Consider the following 17,518-nt stretch of genomic DNA (forward strand, 5'->3'; position numbering starts at 1 on the left):
GAGTAATAAATAATCATGAACAATTACCACGCTGCGTTTTGGTCCATGCCTTCAGACGAGAGATGTAACATAACTACAACCTAAAACTTCTTAACTGGGAATATTGAAGACTCATGTTAAAAGGAACCACCAGCTTTCATATGTTCTCATGTTCTGAGCAAGGAACTTAAACGTTAGATATTTTACATGGGATATATTGCACTTTTACTTTCTTCTCCAACAATGTTTTTGCATTATTTAAACCAAATTGAACATGTTTCATTATTTATTTGAGACTAAATCATTACAAATATATATAAATATATATATATAAAGGGAACGAGATGATATCGGCCTATTAATCGGTATCGGCTTTTTTTGGTCCTCCAATAATCAGTATCGGTATCGGCGTCCGAACACATCACCCACAGTTTTCTGGGCCAGTCATACTCCATGTTCCTGTCACAATCCCTGTGATAATCGGGACACTAGGAAGATGTTCAGTAAAAATGGAGAGGAAAGTGGACTTGGACATAAAATGTAACACAGATGCATCCATTTTCAACAAGAAAACAAAGGCTTCCAGTAGATTACGCTATATGATTTTTGTAAACAACCCTCTCCTTCATTATTACCTGTGACCCACAACACCTCATGTTTCTTTCTGTGTGTGTGTACAGCTCACGGAGGGTTAGAGCCTCTGACATGGCGGAGAGCTCATGTTTGCTCATCACCACATGGGGGTTAAACGTGAAGGATTTATGTAGAGGTTTGATGGGATGGGTTAGGGACCACCATCTAAGGAGGGGGGGGGACTTGAGTGAGGTTTAGAGAAGCTGCTAGTGCCCCTCATTATGTATTTAAACCAGAAAACGTGAAGCGCTGCCCGCCCGTTATGCAACCTGCAAGGGAATACACCACGCTTGTTTTTCTCAGAGAATGTATTGTTAAAGCCCAGATTGTTTTTATTTGTGAAGGTATGGAATAAACACAACAGGCAGTAAGTCTAGTCATGTTGTCTTCAGATATAGAGCATTTTATTCAGGTCCCCTTATTTCTTTCACTTCTGACCTCCATAAAGGTCAACAGGATATCAAGAGCTTTAGAGTGGATTTATGGTTGCTGGCGTATTGTTGTATTGTTTTCTCATGAGTTAGACTAATATGGTACGGCTTCCTCCAGTAACAACCAATGAGGTGTTCCCAACCAAACTGACTCTTACCCAGGGGCGTCATGCACCCCAAAAATCTGAGGGGGCACAAAGTATGTGAGGATGGCCTGGGGGCTATAAAAGGAAAACCAGTCCCGTCGCGGACCAGGATGTCTTGCTCCCAGACAGACTAAACAACTTCTTTGCTCGCTGTGAGGACACCACAGTGCCACTGACATGGCCCGCTACCAAAACCTGCGGGCTCTCCTTCACTGCAGCCGACGTGAGCAAAACATTTTAACGTGTTAACCCTCGCAAGGCTGCAAGCCCAGATGGCATCCCCAGCCACGTCCTCAGAGTATGCACAGACCAGCTGGCTGGTGTGTTAACGGACATATTCAATCAATCCTTATCCCAGTCTGCTGTCCCCACATGCTTCAAGAGGGCCACCATTGTTCCTGTTCCCAAGAAAGCTAAGGTAACTGAGCGAAATGACTACCGAAATGACTAACATTCACTTCCGTCATCATGAAGTGCTTTGAGAGACTAGCCAAGGACCATATCACCTCCCCCCTCTTCCTGACACCCTAGACCCACTCCAATTTGCTTACTGCCCCAATAGGTCCATAGACGACGCAATCGCAATCACAATCACACTGCACACTGCCCTAACCCATCTGGACAAGAGGAATACCTATGTGAGAATGCTGTTCATCGACTACAGCTCAGCATTTAACACCATAGTACCCTCCAAACTTGTCATCAAGCTCGAGACCCTGGGTCTCGACCCCACCCTGTGCAACTGGGTCCTGGACTTCCTGACGGGCCGCCCCCCAGGTGGTGAGGGTAGGTAACAACATCTCCACCCCGCTGATCCTCAACACTGGGGCCCCACAAGGGTGTGTTCTCAGACCTCTCCTGTACTCCCTGTTCACCCACGGCTACGTGGCCATGCACGCCTCCAACTCAATCATCAAATTTGCAGACGACACTACAGTGGTAGGCTTGATTACCAACAACGACGAGACGGCCTACAGGGAGGAGGTGAGGGCCCTCGGAGTGTGGTGTCAGTAAAATGACCTCACACTCAACGTCAACAAAAGGAGATAATCGTGGACTTCAGGAAACAGCAGAGGGAGCACCCCCCTATCCACATCGACGTCACAGTAGTGGAGAGGGTAGAACGTTTTAAGTTCCTCGGCGTACACATTACGGACAAACTAAAATGGTCCAACCACACAGACAGTATGGTGAAGAAGGCGCAGCAGCACCTCTTCAACCTCAGGAGGCTGAAGAAATTCGGCTTGTCACCAAAAACACTCACAAACTTTTACAGATGCACAATCGAGAGCATCCTGTCGGGCTGTATCACCGCCTGGTACGGCAACTGCTCCGCCCACAACCGTAAGGCTCTCCAGAGGGTAGTGAGGTCTACACAATGCATCACCGGGGGCAAACTACCTAACCTCCAGGACACCTACACCACCCGATGTCACAGGAAGGCCATAAAGATCATCAAGGACAACAACCACCCGAGCCACTGCCTGTTCACCCTGCTATCATCCAGAAGGCGAGGTCAGTACAGGTGCATCAAAGCAGGGACCGAGAGACTGAAAAACAGCTTCTATCTCAAGGCCAGCAGACTGTTAAACATCCATCACTAACATTGAGTGGCTGCTGCCAACATACTGACTCAACTCCAGCCACTGGAAAAATGTATGTAATAAATGTAGCACTAGCCACTTTTAAACAATGCCACTTGATATAATGTTTACATATCCTACATTACTCATCTCATATGTGCAGTGGGGAGAACAAGTATTTGATACACTGCCGATTTGGCAGGTTTTCCTACTTACAAAGCATGTAGAGGTCTGTAATTTTTACCATAGGTACACATCAACTGTGAGAGACGTAATCTAAAACAAAAATCCAGAAAATCACATTGTATGATTTTTAAGTAATTCATTTGCATTTTATTGCATGACATAAGTATTTGATCACCTACCAACCAGTAAGAATTCCGGCTCTCACAGACCTGTTAGTTTTTCTTTAAGAAGCCCTCCTGTTCTGCACTCATTACCTGTATTAACTGCACCTGTTTGAACTCGTTACCTATAAAAAACACCTATCCACACACATGGCCAAGACCAGAGAGCTGTGTAAGGACATCAGCGATAAAATGGTAGACCTGCACAAGGCTGGGATGGGCGACAGGACAATAGGCAAGCAACTTGGTGAGAAGGCAACAACTGTTGGCGCAATTATTAGAAAATGGAAGAAGGTCAAGATGACGGTCAATCACCCTCGGTCTGGGGCTCCATGCAAGATCTCACCTTGTGGGGCATCAATGATCATGAGGAAGGTGAGGGATCAGCCCAGAACTACACGGCAGGACCTGGTCAATGACCTGAGGAGAGCTGGGACCACAGTCTCAAAAGAAAACCATTAGTAACACACTACGCCGTCATGGATTAAAATCCTGCAGCGCACGCAAGGTCCTCCTGCTGAAGCCAGCGTATGTCCAGGCCCGTCTGAAGTTTGCCAATGACCATCTGGATGATCCAGAGGAGGAATGGGAGAAGGTCATGTGGTCTGATGAGACAAAAATAGATATTTTTGGTCTAAACTCCACTCGCCGTGTTTGGAGGAAGAAGGATGAGTACAAACCCAAGAACACCATCCCAACCGTGAAGCATGGAGGTGGAAACATCATTCTTTGGGGATGCTTTTCTGCAAAGGGGACAGGACGACTGCACCGTATTGAGGGGAGGATGGATGGGGCCATGTATCGCAAGATCTTGGCCAACAACCTCCTTCCCTCAGTAAGAGCATTGAAGATGGGTCGTGGCTGGGTCTTCCAGCATGACAACGACCCGAAACACACAGCCAGGGCAACTAAGGAGTGGCTCCGTAAGAAGCATCTCAAGGTCCTGGAGTGGCCTAGCCAGTCTCCAGACCTGAACCCAATAGAAAATCTTTGGAGGGAGCTGAAAGTCCGTATTTCCCAGCGACAGCCCCGAAACCTGAAGGATCTGGAGAAGGTCTGTATGGAGGAGTGGGCCAAAATCCCTGCTGCAGTGTGTGCAAACCTGGTCAAGAACTATAGGAAACGAATGATCTCTGTAATATTAAGTTTTGCTTTTCTGATGTATCAAATACTTATTTCATCCAATAAAATACAAATTAATTACTTAAAAATCATACAATGTGATTTTCTGGATTTTTGTTTTAGATTCTGTCTCTCAGAAGTGTACCTATGATAAAAATTACAGACCTCTACATGCTTTGTACGTAGGAAAACCTGCAAAATCGGCAGTGTATCAAATACTTGTTCTCCCCACTGTATATACTGTACTCTATACCATCTACTGCATCTTGCCATCTTGATGTAATGTATCACTAGCCACTTTAAACAATGCCACTTTATATAATGTTTACATACCCTACATTACTCATCTCATATGTATATACTGTACTCTATACCATCCACAGCATCTTGCCTATGCCGTTCTATACCATCACTCATTCATCCCTCTACTACAGAATACTTGTGTTTTTCTTTTCCTGACGGCTCTAAAGCACTTACACTTTTCTCACTTCCCTCCTGTGACTGCCCTGGGCGTCAGTTGAAACATGGTGGTAATGGCTGTATGCAGGCTGGGAAGCCCTGTGTACTTGGGACTATGGTGCATAATATACCCCATCCCCTTCAGGCACTTGTCCATGATTCTCAACGTTTGTTAACACATCTTAATCAAACGGAACTCGTACTTTTATAGAAATGCTATATCCAGTATCCACTGAAACAAAGAGAGCTAAGAAACCATGAAGATAAACGGGGGAACAAACGACAACTTACCCAGCCTGTCCTCCATGAGACACTCTGTCATGGCTAAAAGGGTACAAATCTCACAGCTCCATCATGTCACTATATATAGACAAAACAACAAGGAGCTCACCTCAAAAGAAAGAGTAGAACCCTGCTCTGTGCTGACAGAGAGGTGAAATGCGGATGTAAAACCAACACAATCAACCACTATAGGAGTCAGCCAGAACATCCATCTTCACACTGAGCCCACAGGGACAGAACTATTAGTCTCCTAGGAGGAATTCCATCATCATCTCACTGCTTGCGCTACACGCACGCGCACACGCACACACACACACACACACACACACACACACACACACACACACACACACACACACACACACACACACACACACACACACACACACACACACACACACACACACACACACAATCTAAGCGCTCCCTCATAATGTCAGGGCCGATACTGCTGCAGGATACCATTTACTGATAGCCGGTGGAGCCAGCTTTGGTGTGACCCAGCTTGTTTGCTCTCTGTGGCTCTGGGTTTTTGTAGCAGAATGCTGTTTGGGGGTAGCAGTCTGCTGCCTGGAGGAGTTACCCTGAGGGCTGTTGGCTGTGCCACAGTACCACTCAGAGGGTAATGAGCTCAGGGGAAGCCCTCCAGAATTGTCCGTCAGAGGGACACTGGGGAGGACGATACCTTTGGAGTATGAGTGGACTGGGCTGTCTCCTCACCAGCCAGTGGTGCAATAACGAGGCCCCATACGGTGAGAGAGAAGGGCTTGGATTCAAACAAATACAGACATCTTTGATAAATGAGAATAAATGCTCTATATCATTATTATTTCACACCCGTTTTAGTCTTTTTTTAATCTGCAATTAAGCTGTCCATTTATATCCGTCCTTTTAGTTGAAAATATATTAGCATGGAGTCATAGACAGCTTGCACTTTGCTCTAACTCCGGGTGCCTAATTATGTTGATTCATGCAGATTTGAGTCTTTGGAAAAGGTTGAGGTGAAGCACATGAGGCTGGAATGTTGGTTATAGAGATGCTTTTGCATTGGACGCCTGGTGAATAATGTGTAGCTACAGGGCTGTTTCAGAGCAGAGCTGCCTCTCAGTCCTTTGTTCTAACACATCACACACACACACTCACGGCCTCCTGGGGTCCAGCAGGGCTCCTCAGTAGAGCGTCAGCGGGGGGAGAGAGGGGGGCGAGGGGTCACTCCACAGCCCTCTCCCTACCCTTCTGTCTAGGCTTTCATCTCCTCCATTTCTTCTCATAACATCCTCTAGGCTCATTTCATCAAAAGTCCACATGCGTCTTATTTCTCTGTCTTATTTGTCATCTGCCTCCCCCTTTATGTAGACTGGTTCCCAGTGTTCTATGACCCCTTCCTTTGGGATCTTGTTTTTGACCTTGTTTTGCAGCAGTACTGCAGTCCCCTATTCCCACAGGCTTTTTCTCTACACTTGACTCTTACCCCAGTCTGTGCTGGGAGGAGCGATAGCTTGCCAGCCAGACGACGTAAAATGGCTGAACTCTCCCTTGATTGTTTCCTGGCCCAACATGTATTGTGACTGCAGTGTCATTGGGAAGTGAGTCATGAAATTCTCTGAGGCTTGGGCAGAGCATACATCCATCCCTCAGATTGGTAGCTGTGTCCTCTCATCCTCCTCTCCTCCAGACGGGATGGGAGGTGCAGTGATACACACTGTAGGGCACTCACAAGCCCTCCTGACCTCAACTCAACACTGGCTATGCCCCACTGATCGCAGCTGTTTTACAGCACACTCTGTCTGTCTGTCTGTCTGTCTGTCTGTCTGTCTGTCTGTCTGTCAGTCTGTCTGTCTCTCTCTCTCTCGCTCTCTCTCACCCCTCTCTCTCTCTCTCTCTCTCTCTCTCCTCTCTCACCCCTCTCTCTCTCTCTCACCCCTCTCTCTCTCTCTGTCTCGTCTCTCTCTCTCTCTCTCTCTCTCTCTCTCCTCTCTCACCCCTCTCTCTCTCTCTCTCACCCCTCTCTCTCTCTCTTTCTGACCCAGCTAAGATAAGTTGAAGGGCATCTCAGTCCATCTCAGTCCTTATGTTCAGGATCAGTTCAGAAAGTTGAGCATGGCTGTTGTTGTTTTCCTTTGTTCAAGTCATTATGTTGGTTATGTTGTTTTTATGCATAATCAGGACTGCAAGATGCAACGCTCATGGGGATAGGCTGAACTTCAATAAAGGGGAGTATGATTAACATCGAAATATATTATACAGTGCATTTGGAAAGTATTCAGACCCCTAGACTTTTTCCACACATGTTACATTACAGCCTTATTCTAAAATTGATTCAATGAATTGTTTTCCTTATCAATCTACACACAATACTCCATAATGACAAAGAAAAAAATGGATATAAGAATGTACTGAGCAATCGGGGGAGAAGGGCCTTGGTCAGGCAGGTAACCAAGAACCCAATGGTCACTCTGACAGGGCTCCAGAATTCCTCTGTGGAGATGGGAGAACTTTCCAGAAAGCCACCATCTCTGCAGCACTCCACCAATCAGGCCTTTATGGTAGCGTGGCCAGACGGAAGCCACTCCTCAGTAAAAGGGACATGACAGCCCACTTGGAGTTTGCCAAATGGCACCTAACGGACTCCCAGACCATGAGAAACAAGAGTCACTGGTCTGATGAAATCAAGATTGAACTCACGTCTGGAGGAAACCTGTCTCCATCCCTACGGTGAATCATGGTGGTAGCAACATCATGCTATGGGGATGTTTTTCAGCGGCAGGGACTGGGAGACTAGTTAGGATCGAGGCAAAGTACAGGGAAATCCATGATGAGAACATGCTCCAGAGCGCTCAGGACCTCAGACTGGGGCGAAGGTTCACCTTCCAACAGGACAATGACCCTAAGCACACAGCCAAGACAATGCAGGAGTGGCTTTGGGACAAGTCTTTGAATGTCCTTGAGTGGCCCAGCCAGAGCCCGGACTTGAACCCAATCGAACATCTCTGGAGAAACCTGAAAATAGCTATGCAGTGATGCTCCCCATCCAACCTGACAGAGCTTGAGAGGATCTGGGAGAAATGGGAAGAAGGGGAGAAACACCTAAAATACAGGTGGTCCAACCTTGTAGCGTCTTACCCAAGAAGAATGGAGGCTGTAGTCGCTGCCAAAGGTGCTTCAGCAAAGTACCGAGTAAAGGGTCTGAATACTTATGTAAATGTGATATTTAAGTTTTTTATTTTTAATAAATGTGAGAAAAAAATCTAAACCTATTTTTGCTTTGTTATTATGGGGTATTGTGTGTAGATTGATGACGGGGAAAAACCACTTTTAGAATACGGCTGTGATGTAACAGGATGTGGAGAAAGTCAAGGGGTCTGAATGCACTGTACTTTTAAATATACAGATATTTTTCTCATTTTTCCTGTAAAGCTAGAAATCCTTGACTTCCTTGCTGGCTCTGAGGAACATTTGAACCGCCTTTTACCGAACATAATCAGTCTCTCCCTGCATTCTCGCTCTCCTTGCAGGTGAATAGAGCAGGGATATCGACAGCCTACAGCCTTGGGCATCTTTTTCTTATTACCGAGAAAATAATTGAATGGCTCTCCATCTAAAGGTTTCAACTTGCATCAAAGGGTCAGTTCATATGATAGGCTAGCTAACATTTCTATTCTAACCCTACTGATGGATAGTGATGTATCCTGTGATGTGTCCTTCGCTGTGACATTTAGATAGAACATCAATGATGCATCAGTACTGGTGTCAACTCGCAAGTCTGGACAGGCTAACATTGATAAGAGAGTGATCGGGATGAATAATCATTGAAAAATAATATGTGTTTTATTAGCAGAGAGAGGATATAGAGAAGCACATTCCCTCAGTGTGCAGATCCTCTTTGTATCTGTCTTTCTCAGTCCCAGCAGGCGAGGCTTGTCTCTTACACTGTGACTCTCTACTCTCAGGATCACTGTCAAATATTGCCAGCTGTTATAGACTGATGGGATGTGGTTACTATGAAGCATTAGAACTATAGCCTGTTGATCCTGTGGTGTAGACCTGTGGCTTGGGACAGCGCCCTGTGGCCCTGGTCCTCTTGGCTGCCATTGGGGAGGGGGTGGGGGAGCGGGGGATGCAGACAGAGGAAGGAATCCCCCAGGCAACTCACAGGGGTGTTGGGTTACACTGTGTGGCGGATGACTGTAAGATTAAAACAACATAACACAGGAGGAGAGGTTACTGAACAGACTCCTTACCCAGCCTGGTTCAGCCTGGTTCAGCCTGGTTCAGCCTGGTTCAGCCAGAATCCTTAACCATATTAATATATATTAAGGTGCCCTTATGTACAGCTGAGCCAGTGGGAAAGGAAAGATATCTAGTCAGTTGTACAACTGAATGCATCTTCCGCATTTAACCCAAACCCTCTGAATCAGAGAGGTGCAGGGTCTGCCATAATCGACATCCATGTCTTCGGCGCCCAGGGAACAGTGGGTTAACTGCCTTGCTCAGGGGTAGAACAACAGATTTTTTATCTTGTCAGCTCGGGGATTCAATCCAGCAACCTTTCGGTGACTGGCCCAACTGGCTCTAACCACTAGGCTATCTGCCGCCCCTCCACTCTAACCACTAGGCTATCTGCCGCCCCTCCACTCTAACCACTAGGCTATCTGCCGCCCCTCCACTCTAACCACTAGGCTATCTGCCGCCCCTCCACTCTAACCACTAGGCTATCTGCCGCCCCTCCACTCGAACCACTAGGCTATCTGCCGCCCCTCCACTCTGAACCACTAGGCTATCTGCCGCCCCTCCACTCTGACCACTAGGCTATCTGCCGCCCCTCCACTCTGACCACTAGGCTATCTGCCGCCCCTCCCACTCTGACCACTAGGCTATCTGCCGCCCCTCCCTCTGACCACTAGGCTATCTGCCGCCCCTCCACTCTAACCACTAGGCTATCTGCCGCCCCTCCACTCTAACCACTAGGCTATCTGCCGCCCCTCCACTCTAACCACTAGGCTATCTGCCGCCCCTCCACTCTAACCACTAGGCTATCTGCCGCCCCTCCACTCTAACCACTAGGCTATCTGCCGCCCCTCCACTCTGACCACTAGGCTATCTGCCGCCCCTCCACTCTAACCACTAGGCTATCTGCCGCCCCTCCACTCTAACCACTAGGCTATCTGCCGCCCCTCCACTCTAACCACTAGGCTATCTGCCGCCCCTCCCTCTAACCACTAGGCTATCTGCCGCCCCTCCACTCTAACCACTAGGCTATCTGCCGCCCCTCCCACTCTGACCACCACTAGGCTATCTGCCGCCCCTCCCTCTAACCACTAGGCTATCTGCCGCCCCTCCACTCTAACCACTAGGCTATCTGCCGCCCCTCCACTCTGACCACTAGGCTATCTGCCGCCCCTCCACTCTAACCACTAGGCTATCTGCCGCCCCTCCACTCTAACCACTAGGCTATCTGCCGCCCCTCCACTCTAACCACTAGGCTATCTGCCGCCCCTCCACTCTAACCACTAGGCTATCTGCCGCCCCTCCACTCTAACCACTAGGCTATCTGCCGCCCCTCCACTCTAACCACTAGGCTATCTGCCGCCCTGTGCTTGTTCCTAACATTTGAATTATTTATACACTGTGAATTACTTCCTTTGGAAAACAAGCACTTATGTACCATCAGAGGAACGAGCGAGGCAGGGGTGTGTTGGTGAGCTTTGTGGGCTGAATAGAAACTCGGTCAATTGTGGAGGTGACCAGTGTGGGCTGCCTCCAGACAGTCCTCTCGGTCTATCTCTGCCCGCCAGAGGTTAGAGGTTATTATTGATTACTGCATTGTTGGGGTTAGAGCTCGCAAGAAAGGCATTTCACTGTACTTGTACAAGTGACATTAAACCTTAAAACGGATTGTTGTCTAAGGAGAATCAGCCTGAAGGATGTGGATGATGTTACGGTTTTCTTCCGGTGAAAGAGAGGAGGACCAAAATGCAGCGTGATTATTCATAAACATCTTTAATGAAAGATGAAAATACGAACAGTTTACAAAAACAATAAACGTGAAAAACCGAAACAGCCCTATCTGGTGCAACAAACACAGAGACAGGAACAATCACCCACGAAAATACTCAAAGAATATGGCTGCCTAAATATGGTTCCCAATCAGAGACAACGATAAACACCTGCCTCTGATTGAGAACCACTCTAGGCAACCATAGACTTACCTAGACTACTCTACTAAACACAACCCCATTAATCTACAAAACACCTAGACAAGACAAACACATAATTACCCATGTCACACCCTGGCCTGACCAAAATATTAAAGAAAACACAAAATACTAAGGCCAGGGCGTGACAGATGAGTCCAACAGATACCTGTATTTCTCCAAAAAATGCTCACATTCCTCTCGGTCTACAATTACCATATTCATGAACTGTTGCACAAAAAGCTGGTTTCCATAATGGTTTGTGTTCATTAATTGTTTCTCATATCTAAAAGCCTATCCAACTGACAATCTCTTAGAAAAAATATATAAGCTGATGGAACCAAGACTTAAAAAGACCTGATATTGGCACAATATGGAGGGAATGTTGGAACATAAGTAACGGAATTACAGTTAACGAAAATCGACGCTTAATCCAGTGTAAACTAATGTATAGAATTTATTATACAAGACAAAATTCACAAATTCTACAGCACAACGGCAGAGTCATGTCTTAAGTGTAAAACTAACAACGACTCAATAGTCCAATGTTATAAAGTCCATAGGTTATGGGCAGAGTTAGAAAGTTGGCTGTCAGAAGTATTACAATGTAAATGTACTTTTAATCCGTCTGTCTGAATATTTCAAGACATGGAATAAGAGGGTGCAGTGAGATACTCATCTTGAAAAAACATATACTTAAAAACTGAAAACCAAGCAATCTTCCGTTGTTAACACAATGGAAATGTCAAATGCTTTCTTTTCTAAATGTTGACAGTGCGCGGGCAACGGAGAGAAACAACATGGTGCTGTTTTGAGGCCATGTGGTGGAGAGTGATGTGGGCGCTGGAGATGGGGGTGTGAGCACGTGGGTCTGGGCAGGTCTGATGTATTTGATGTTTGTGTATGTTCTGTATTGTTTCTTTTTTATATCTCACCCAAAAAATAGAATTGTTTCTGATTGGTTACATAATGTGTTTTTGTCGAAAATTGTTATGATAAGCAGCTAATGTACCTCTTCTCTGAAAACTGACCTCTCTCTCTCTCTCTCGGTCTCTCTCTCTCTCTCTATTTTCCCTCTCCAGTCACAGATGAAGACACTGTCAAGAGATACTACGCCAAGTTTGAGGAGAAGTTTTTCCAGAATTGTGAGAAAGAGCTTCTGAAGATCAACACATTCTATTCAGGTAGGCCTATTTGATGCAGCAGTGCTGCTATGCGAGTTATTCTCTCTGACTAAGTGAGACCATCCTGTTGATTGGCCCTGAGCATCTGCAGTTTTCCCACTCAAAGTAGGCTAACTTCTGTTTCAAATATTTTTATTAAACACACACAAGAATGGTGTATAGGTATACAAGACAGGTATACAATTCTTGTCTAAACATAAAGGAGCATTCAGGAACAACAAGACCCAGAGCCCTGGGTGCAAAACACGACATACAAAACAAGGACACGTAGAAAGAAAGAGGGAAGATGTCCCCCCTATCCCCCACTTATTCCCCCCCCCCCCCCCAACTGCTCGGGTGGCAGGGCCAGCACATGCTGCCCAAAGGTAGATTAAAATATTACAATTGAGAGTGCGATAATAAGTACAAATTCACAGCGCCGACTCGTCCAAGTAGGAGAGGAAAGGCTGCCAGATTTGATCAAATGTTGATAATTTATTGTTCAGAATATATCTAATTCTTTCTAAGTGTACAGTGTTTGCCAATTCACTGAGCCATAATTTGGTAGAGGGCGCTTCCCTCCTTTTCCAAAACAACAAGATGAGTTTTTTTGCCAAAATGAGACCGTACGAGATAAGTTGTTTTTGGGGGTTGGTTAATCCGTTTAGGGACTCAGATACTCCCAGGATTATCAGAAGCGGGTCTGGATCTATTGAAGTCTCCAGAACTTCAGAGAGGATCCCAAAAATTCCACACCAATAACCATGCAAGCTAGAGCATAGGGCAAAGCAGTGGAGTAGTGTACCCTGCGCAGCCTGACATTTATCACATGTAGGGGATGTATCAGGAAATATCCTATGCAGTTTAGTTTTGGAATAGTGTAATCTGTGTAATACCTTGAATTGTATGAGACGATGTCTGGAATTAATGGAGCATGTGTGGATATACTCCAAGCTCTCTTCCCAGTCTACATACATTCTACATCTGTAGAAGGTGTGCTAACAGATTGAAAAGCATCATATAGACGCGATATCAGTTTATCTGAGGTGGGGCATATTTTTATGCATCCGTCAAACATGGAAGGTTTAGCATTCCCAAATGTTGGGAGGTGTTTTCTAACGTAGTCTCTAATTTGTAGGTATCTAAAAAATTACTTCTGGGAAGATTATAAGTTTCCCTCAGCAACTCAAAGGAAGCAAAGGTCCCTTCTATGTATAAATCCCCTATGGTACTTATCCCTAACTCTCCCCATCGCTCAAAGGTGTTATCAAGGTTAGAAGGGGCAAAGGAAGGTTTCCTGGCGACAGGGAGCATGAATGACATTGGTCTAAGCTCAAAGTGGACTTTAATTTGCTTCCAGATTCGGACTGTATAATAGGATTGTTACAATAAAGTGACATCTCCAGATTGACAGGCGACAAAATCACAGCGCCAATAGAGAAGGGGTGACACTCCTCACGCTCCATACTAAGCCAGCTGGATGCCGGAAGTACGTCATCCAACAGAAACGTAACAACGCGGAGGTTAGCGGCCCAGTAATAAAATATAAAATTTGGGAGAGACAATCCTCCTTCCATCTTGGATTTACAGAGATGTTTTTTCCTGTGTGTTTTATAATCCCAGATGAAAGGATTGATAATTGAGTCCAGTTGTTTATGAAAGGATTTAGGTATGAATACTGGGATGTTCTGATATAGGTAGAGCAATTGTGGGAGGAAGACCATTTTAATGGCATTAATTCTTCCGAGCAGAGAAATTGGGAGAGTTCTCCAAAATAGGATGTTTGCCTTGAGTTTTTGTATCAGAGAGGGGAAATTCTCTTTAAATAGTAAGGAGTATTGTTTGGTAACTACAATTCCTAGGTAGTCAGTAGGCTAACTTCTAATGCCATAACTGTCAGCCTGCAGTGCATTGGGAGTAGTTAGTAATTGCCTTGACGTCTTGCACATGTATACAGTTGTACATTGTGTGTCATGTAGAGTGATGAGCTTTACTTGTGTGCCAACTAAGTAACGTTTTGTCTAATGCGGGGAACTTTGATTTAAGCATGGCTGATCAAATTAGCAAAGGAGGCCTGGTTCATTTCAGGGAGGGAGTATATATGCCTCATGTAACATGAGATGTCATATGCAGTACTGCTTATAAACCTTTTCTCTGAGGTATAAGGAAACATTGCTGCCCCTAGAGGCTGTTAGTAGAACTGCATTTAATGGGATGATGCTGCCTGGCAACATGGACATTCGATATATTCTGAATCATTACTATCAAGCACATACATTATTGGTAATAATACGAGCTAGATGGGAAGCCAACAAAGTATTCAAGAGGTGCATTCATTAGTGTCCACTTTAATTAGCCTTTCCTTAAAGCCTTTCCTTGTTTTTCTTCTCCAATAACATCCCCTCCCATCCCCTCCCATTGAAGCTTTGCAGGAAGCTGAAATAAACTCAGGCCAGGTTGGACTGCCAAAGAGAACTGGGACTCTGACCAAAATCCTGTTGCTCCTCACTTTTATTTCCTCTAAAAAACAATGATTTCCCATCACTGTTGCTCAATAAGGGACGGTTCTAAAATTACTTAGGGAGAGGGGGGGGTCCAAAATGGGGGAGGAGGGAGTAACTGTTTTCTTTGCTTTGTACAGGGGAGGGTATAGTGTGTTGTTTCCTGGTTTACATTCACCGTTTTGCAGTTTTTCCTATTTTTCCTATCTTAGCCAAACTTCCCATTTGCCTCCCCTATCGAACCTGTGGTTCGACCAATGGAACACATGTTCTGCAAAAGACAGGTTTGTTGTGTGAATGAATGAATGGATTTCCCTCTGTCTCTCCTGTGTAGGCTACGTTTATATACTGCATCAGTGCTGCAATGTATCAATTTATCACCACCAGCCTATGTGATCACCTCACATCCCAGCTACACGTAGCCTGCGCTCTTGTCATTCATAATTTACCGCCAGTTCATTGCCAATGGTGTAGCCAATATATTCAGTAAGCAAAAGTGATTCTTCTCCTAATTTAAAAAAAATTGCTCAACCAAATATTGCTATTGGGACTCGCATTGGGCTAGGCTAGTTCAAGAGAAATAACGAGAGCGAACGGCTACTCAGGCCATTTATTCTGTGATGCGGAGAATTGTGGAAGAAGAGAACAGTGAAGACAGAAAGAGATGTAGGCTCATTTAGAAGTTAGGCAAATTCATGTAGCCCTATTAATCCATAATTTGTATGCTAGCCTGTATATTTGGCCAGAGTTTGACCATATAAATAACTGGTTACACAGATCTACATGTCATATAGGCCTACACTCACTGGAGTTCAAATGTAGTGTCAGCCACCCATTGCTTCACTAAAATGATCCTATGGACAGGTTGCATGTTGTTTCTAATGGTTGTTGATATCTTCATAGGCTAGGCTACCATATTGCATAGATACAGTTGAAGTCGGAAGTTTACATACACCTTAGCTCAGGGGTGTCAAAGTCAAATGGACGGAGGGCCAAATAAAAAAATCAGCTACAAGACGAGGGCCGGACTGTTCGAATGTTCATTGAAATTTTTTTAAATGACGCATATAGTCTAGTGAACCTAATTGAACCTACTGAAAACCTAACAAATATATTACAATATGATCAGATAAATAAAGCAATATTTTCTTATGGCTCTGTCAGTAATCTTTAATTTTCAACAGACACAAAAGACAAATTTCCTTTATATAAATATCCCCATAACATGAACATTAAATGAAAGAAACCGGTATTCAAGGCACCATCAGTAGACTATATTTTCTATTTTAGCAAAAGTGGGCTAAATTTACTTCAAAGAAAAAACAATAATAGCAATTTTCTATCATCCACTCAACTGAAATATTTTTAAAATATAATTGGATTGAAATACAAAAAAATAAAGTGCAAAAATCTATTAATCAAAAACAACACTTTGTTTAAGGAGAAGTAACATGCAGTGAAAACAAATATTAAATTTTAACTTTTAAACTTGAACTGAGTAAAAACTCTAAATATGTGATTGCACAGTAATGTTCACTTGTTTGAGGTTGAGGTGATACTTGGTGGTGTCCCATCTTTTCCACAAGTTCATCAATGTTCGGGGTAAGGCTCTGAGCTGAAGAAATCCTCAGAATTGAGTGGAGGTGTTCAGCAGTAAGTCGACTTCTGTGTGATGTTTTGTTCAGGTTCATCAAAGAAAACAGTTGTTCACACAGGTATGTGCTGCCAAACATAGACAACGTTTGAGCAGCCTGGATGCGCAGCTGGGGCATTGTGCCGGGGAGGAAACGGGCGAACTCCGCAGCACCCACTGCCGCATATTTTGCCCTCAGTGCATCATTGCATTGGAGGTCAATCAACTCCATTTGGAGGTTTGGTGGTGAGCTTTCCACGTCAACAGCAAATGGGTTACCGAGCAGTTCCAACCTGCTTTTTTGTGCTTCAAAGTCAGCAAATCGGCGTCGAAAGTCAGCGGCAAGCATACCTATTTTATCAGCCAACTGTGTGCTCGGGAACGCACTGGTAGAGAGCTTCTCTTTCATGGTCTGGCAGCTGGGAAAGTGGCTCAAATTTTCTTTCCGCATCTGCGTCTCCCACAGAGTCAGTTTGGTTTTAAATGCCTTCACTGTACTGTACATATCAGAGATGACACGATCCCGACCCTGCAGCTGCAAGTTTATTGCATTCAGATGACTCGTAATGTCACACAGAAAAGCCATTTCACACAGAAACATTTCGTCTCGGAGTTGTGTTGTGTCTTTCCCTTTGCTGTCCAAGAACAGACAAATCTCCTCACGAAGCTCGAAACATCTTTGAAGCACCTTTCCCTGGCTTAGCCATCGCACCTCTGTGTGATAAGGCAAATCACCATGCTCCGTTTCTAACTCCGTCAGAAATGCCTTGAACTGGCGGTGATTCAAACCTTTGGCTCTGATAAAGTTAACTGTGCGCGTGATGATGCTCATTACATGCTCCATTTTCAAGGCTTTACCGCACAACGCTTCCTGGTGTATGATACAATGATAAGCTGTCAGCTCACCTGTCGCGTTTTCCTCTTGCATCTTTTCCCGTATCTTCGCCACCAGTCCGCTCCTGTGTCCACACATCGCAGGTGCTCCGTCGGTTGTCAAACCCACGAGTTTTCCCAAGGCAGCTCCATCTCATTTACACATCTTGAC

At 45.0% G+C, this 17,518-nt stretch overlaps 1 protein-coding gene across 1 annotated transcript in view; it reads left to right on the plus strand.

Annotated features, from left to right (window-relative positions):
- The window catches only part of LOC115145024 (xenotropic and polytropic retrovirus receptor 1 homolog), a 110,574-nt gene that overhangs the window by 60,803 nt on the left and 32,253 nt on the right, over positions 1–17,518 (plus strand). The window contains exon 3 of the mRNA XM_029686232.2: positions 12,259–12,360. Within this exon, the coding sequence (XP_029542092.1) occupies positions 12,259–12,360 (102 nt within the window). The remainder of the gene's footprint in view (positions 1–12,258; positions 12,361–17,518) is intronic.

Source organism: Oncorhynchus nerka, linkage group LG17, assembly GCF_034236695.1.
Source record: "Oncorhynchus nerka isolate Pitt River linkage group LG17, Oner_Uvic_2.0, whole genome shotgun sequence".
Taxonomy (NCBI): Eukaryota; Metazoa; Chordata; class Actinopteri; order Salmoniformes; family Salmonidae; genus Oncorhynchus; species Oncorhynchus nerka.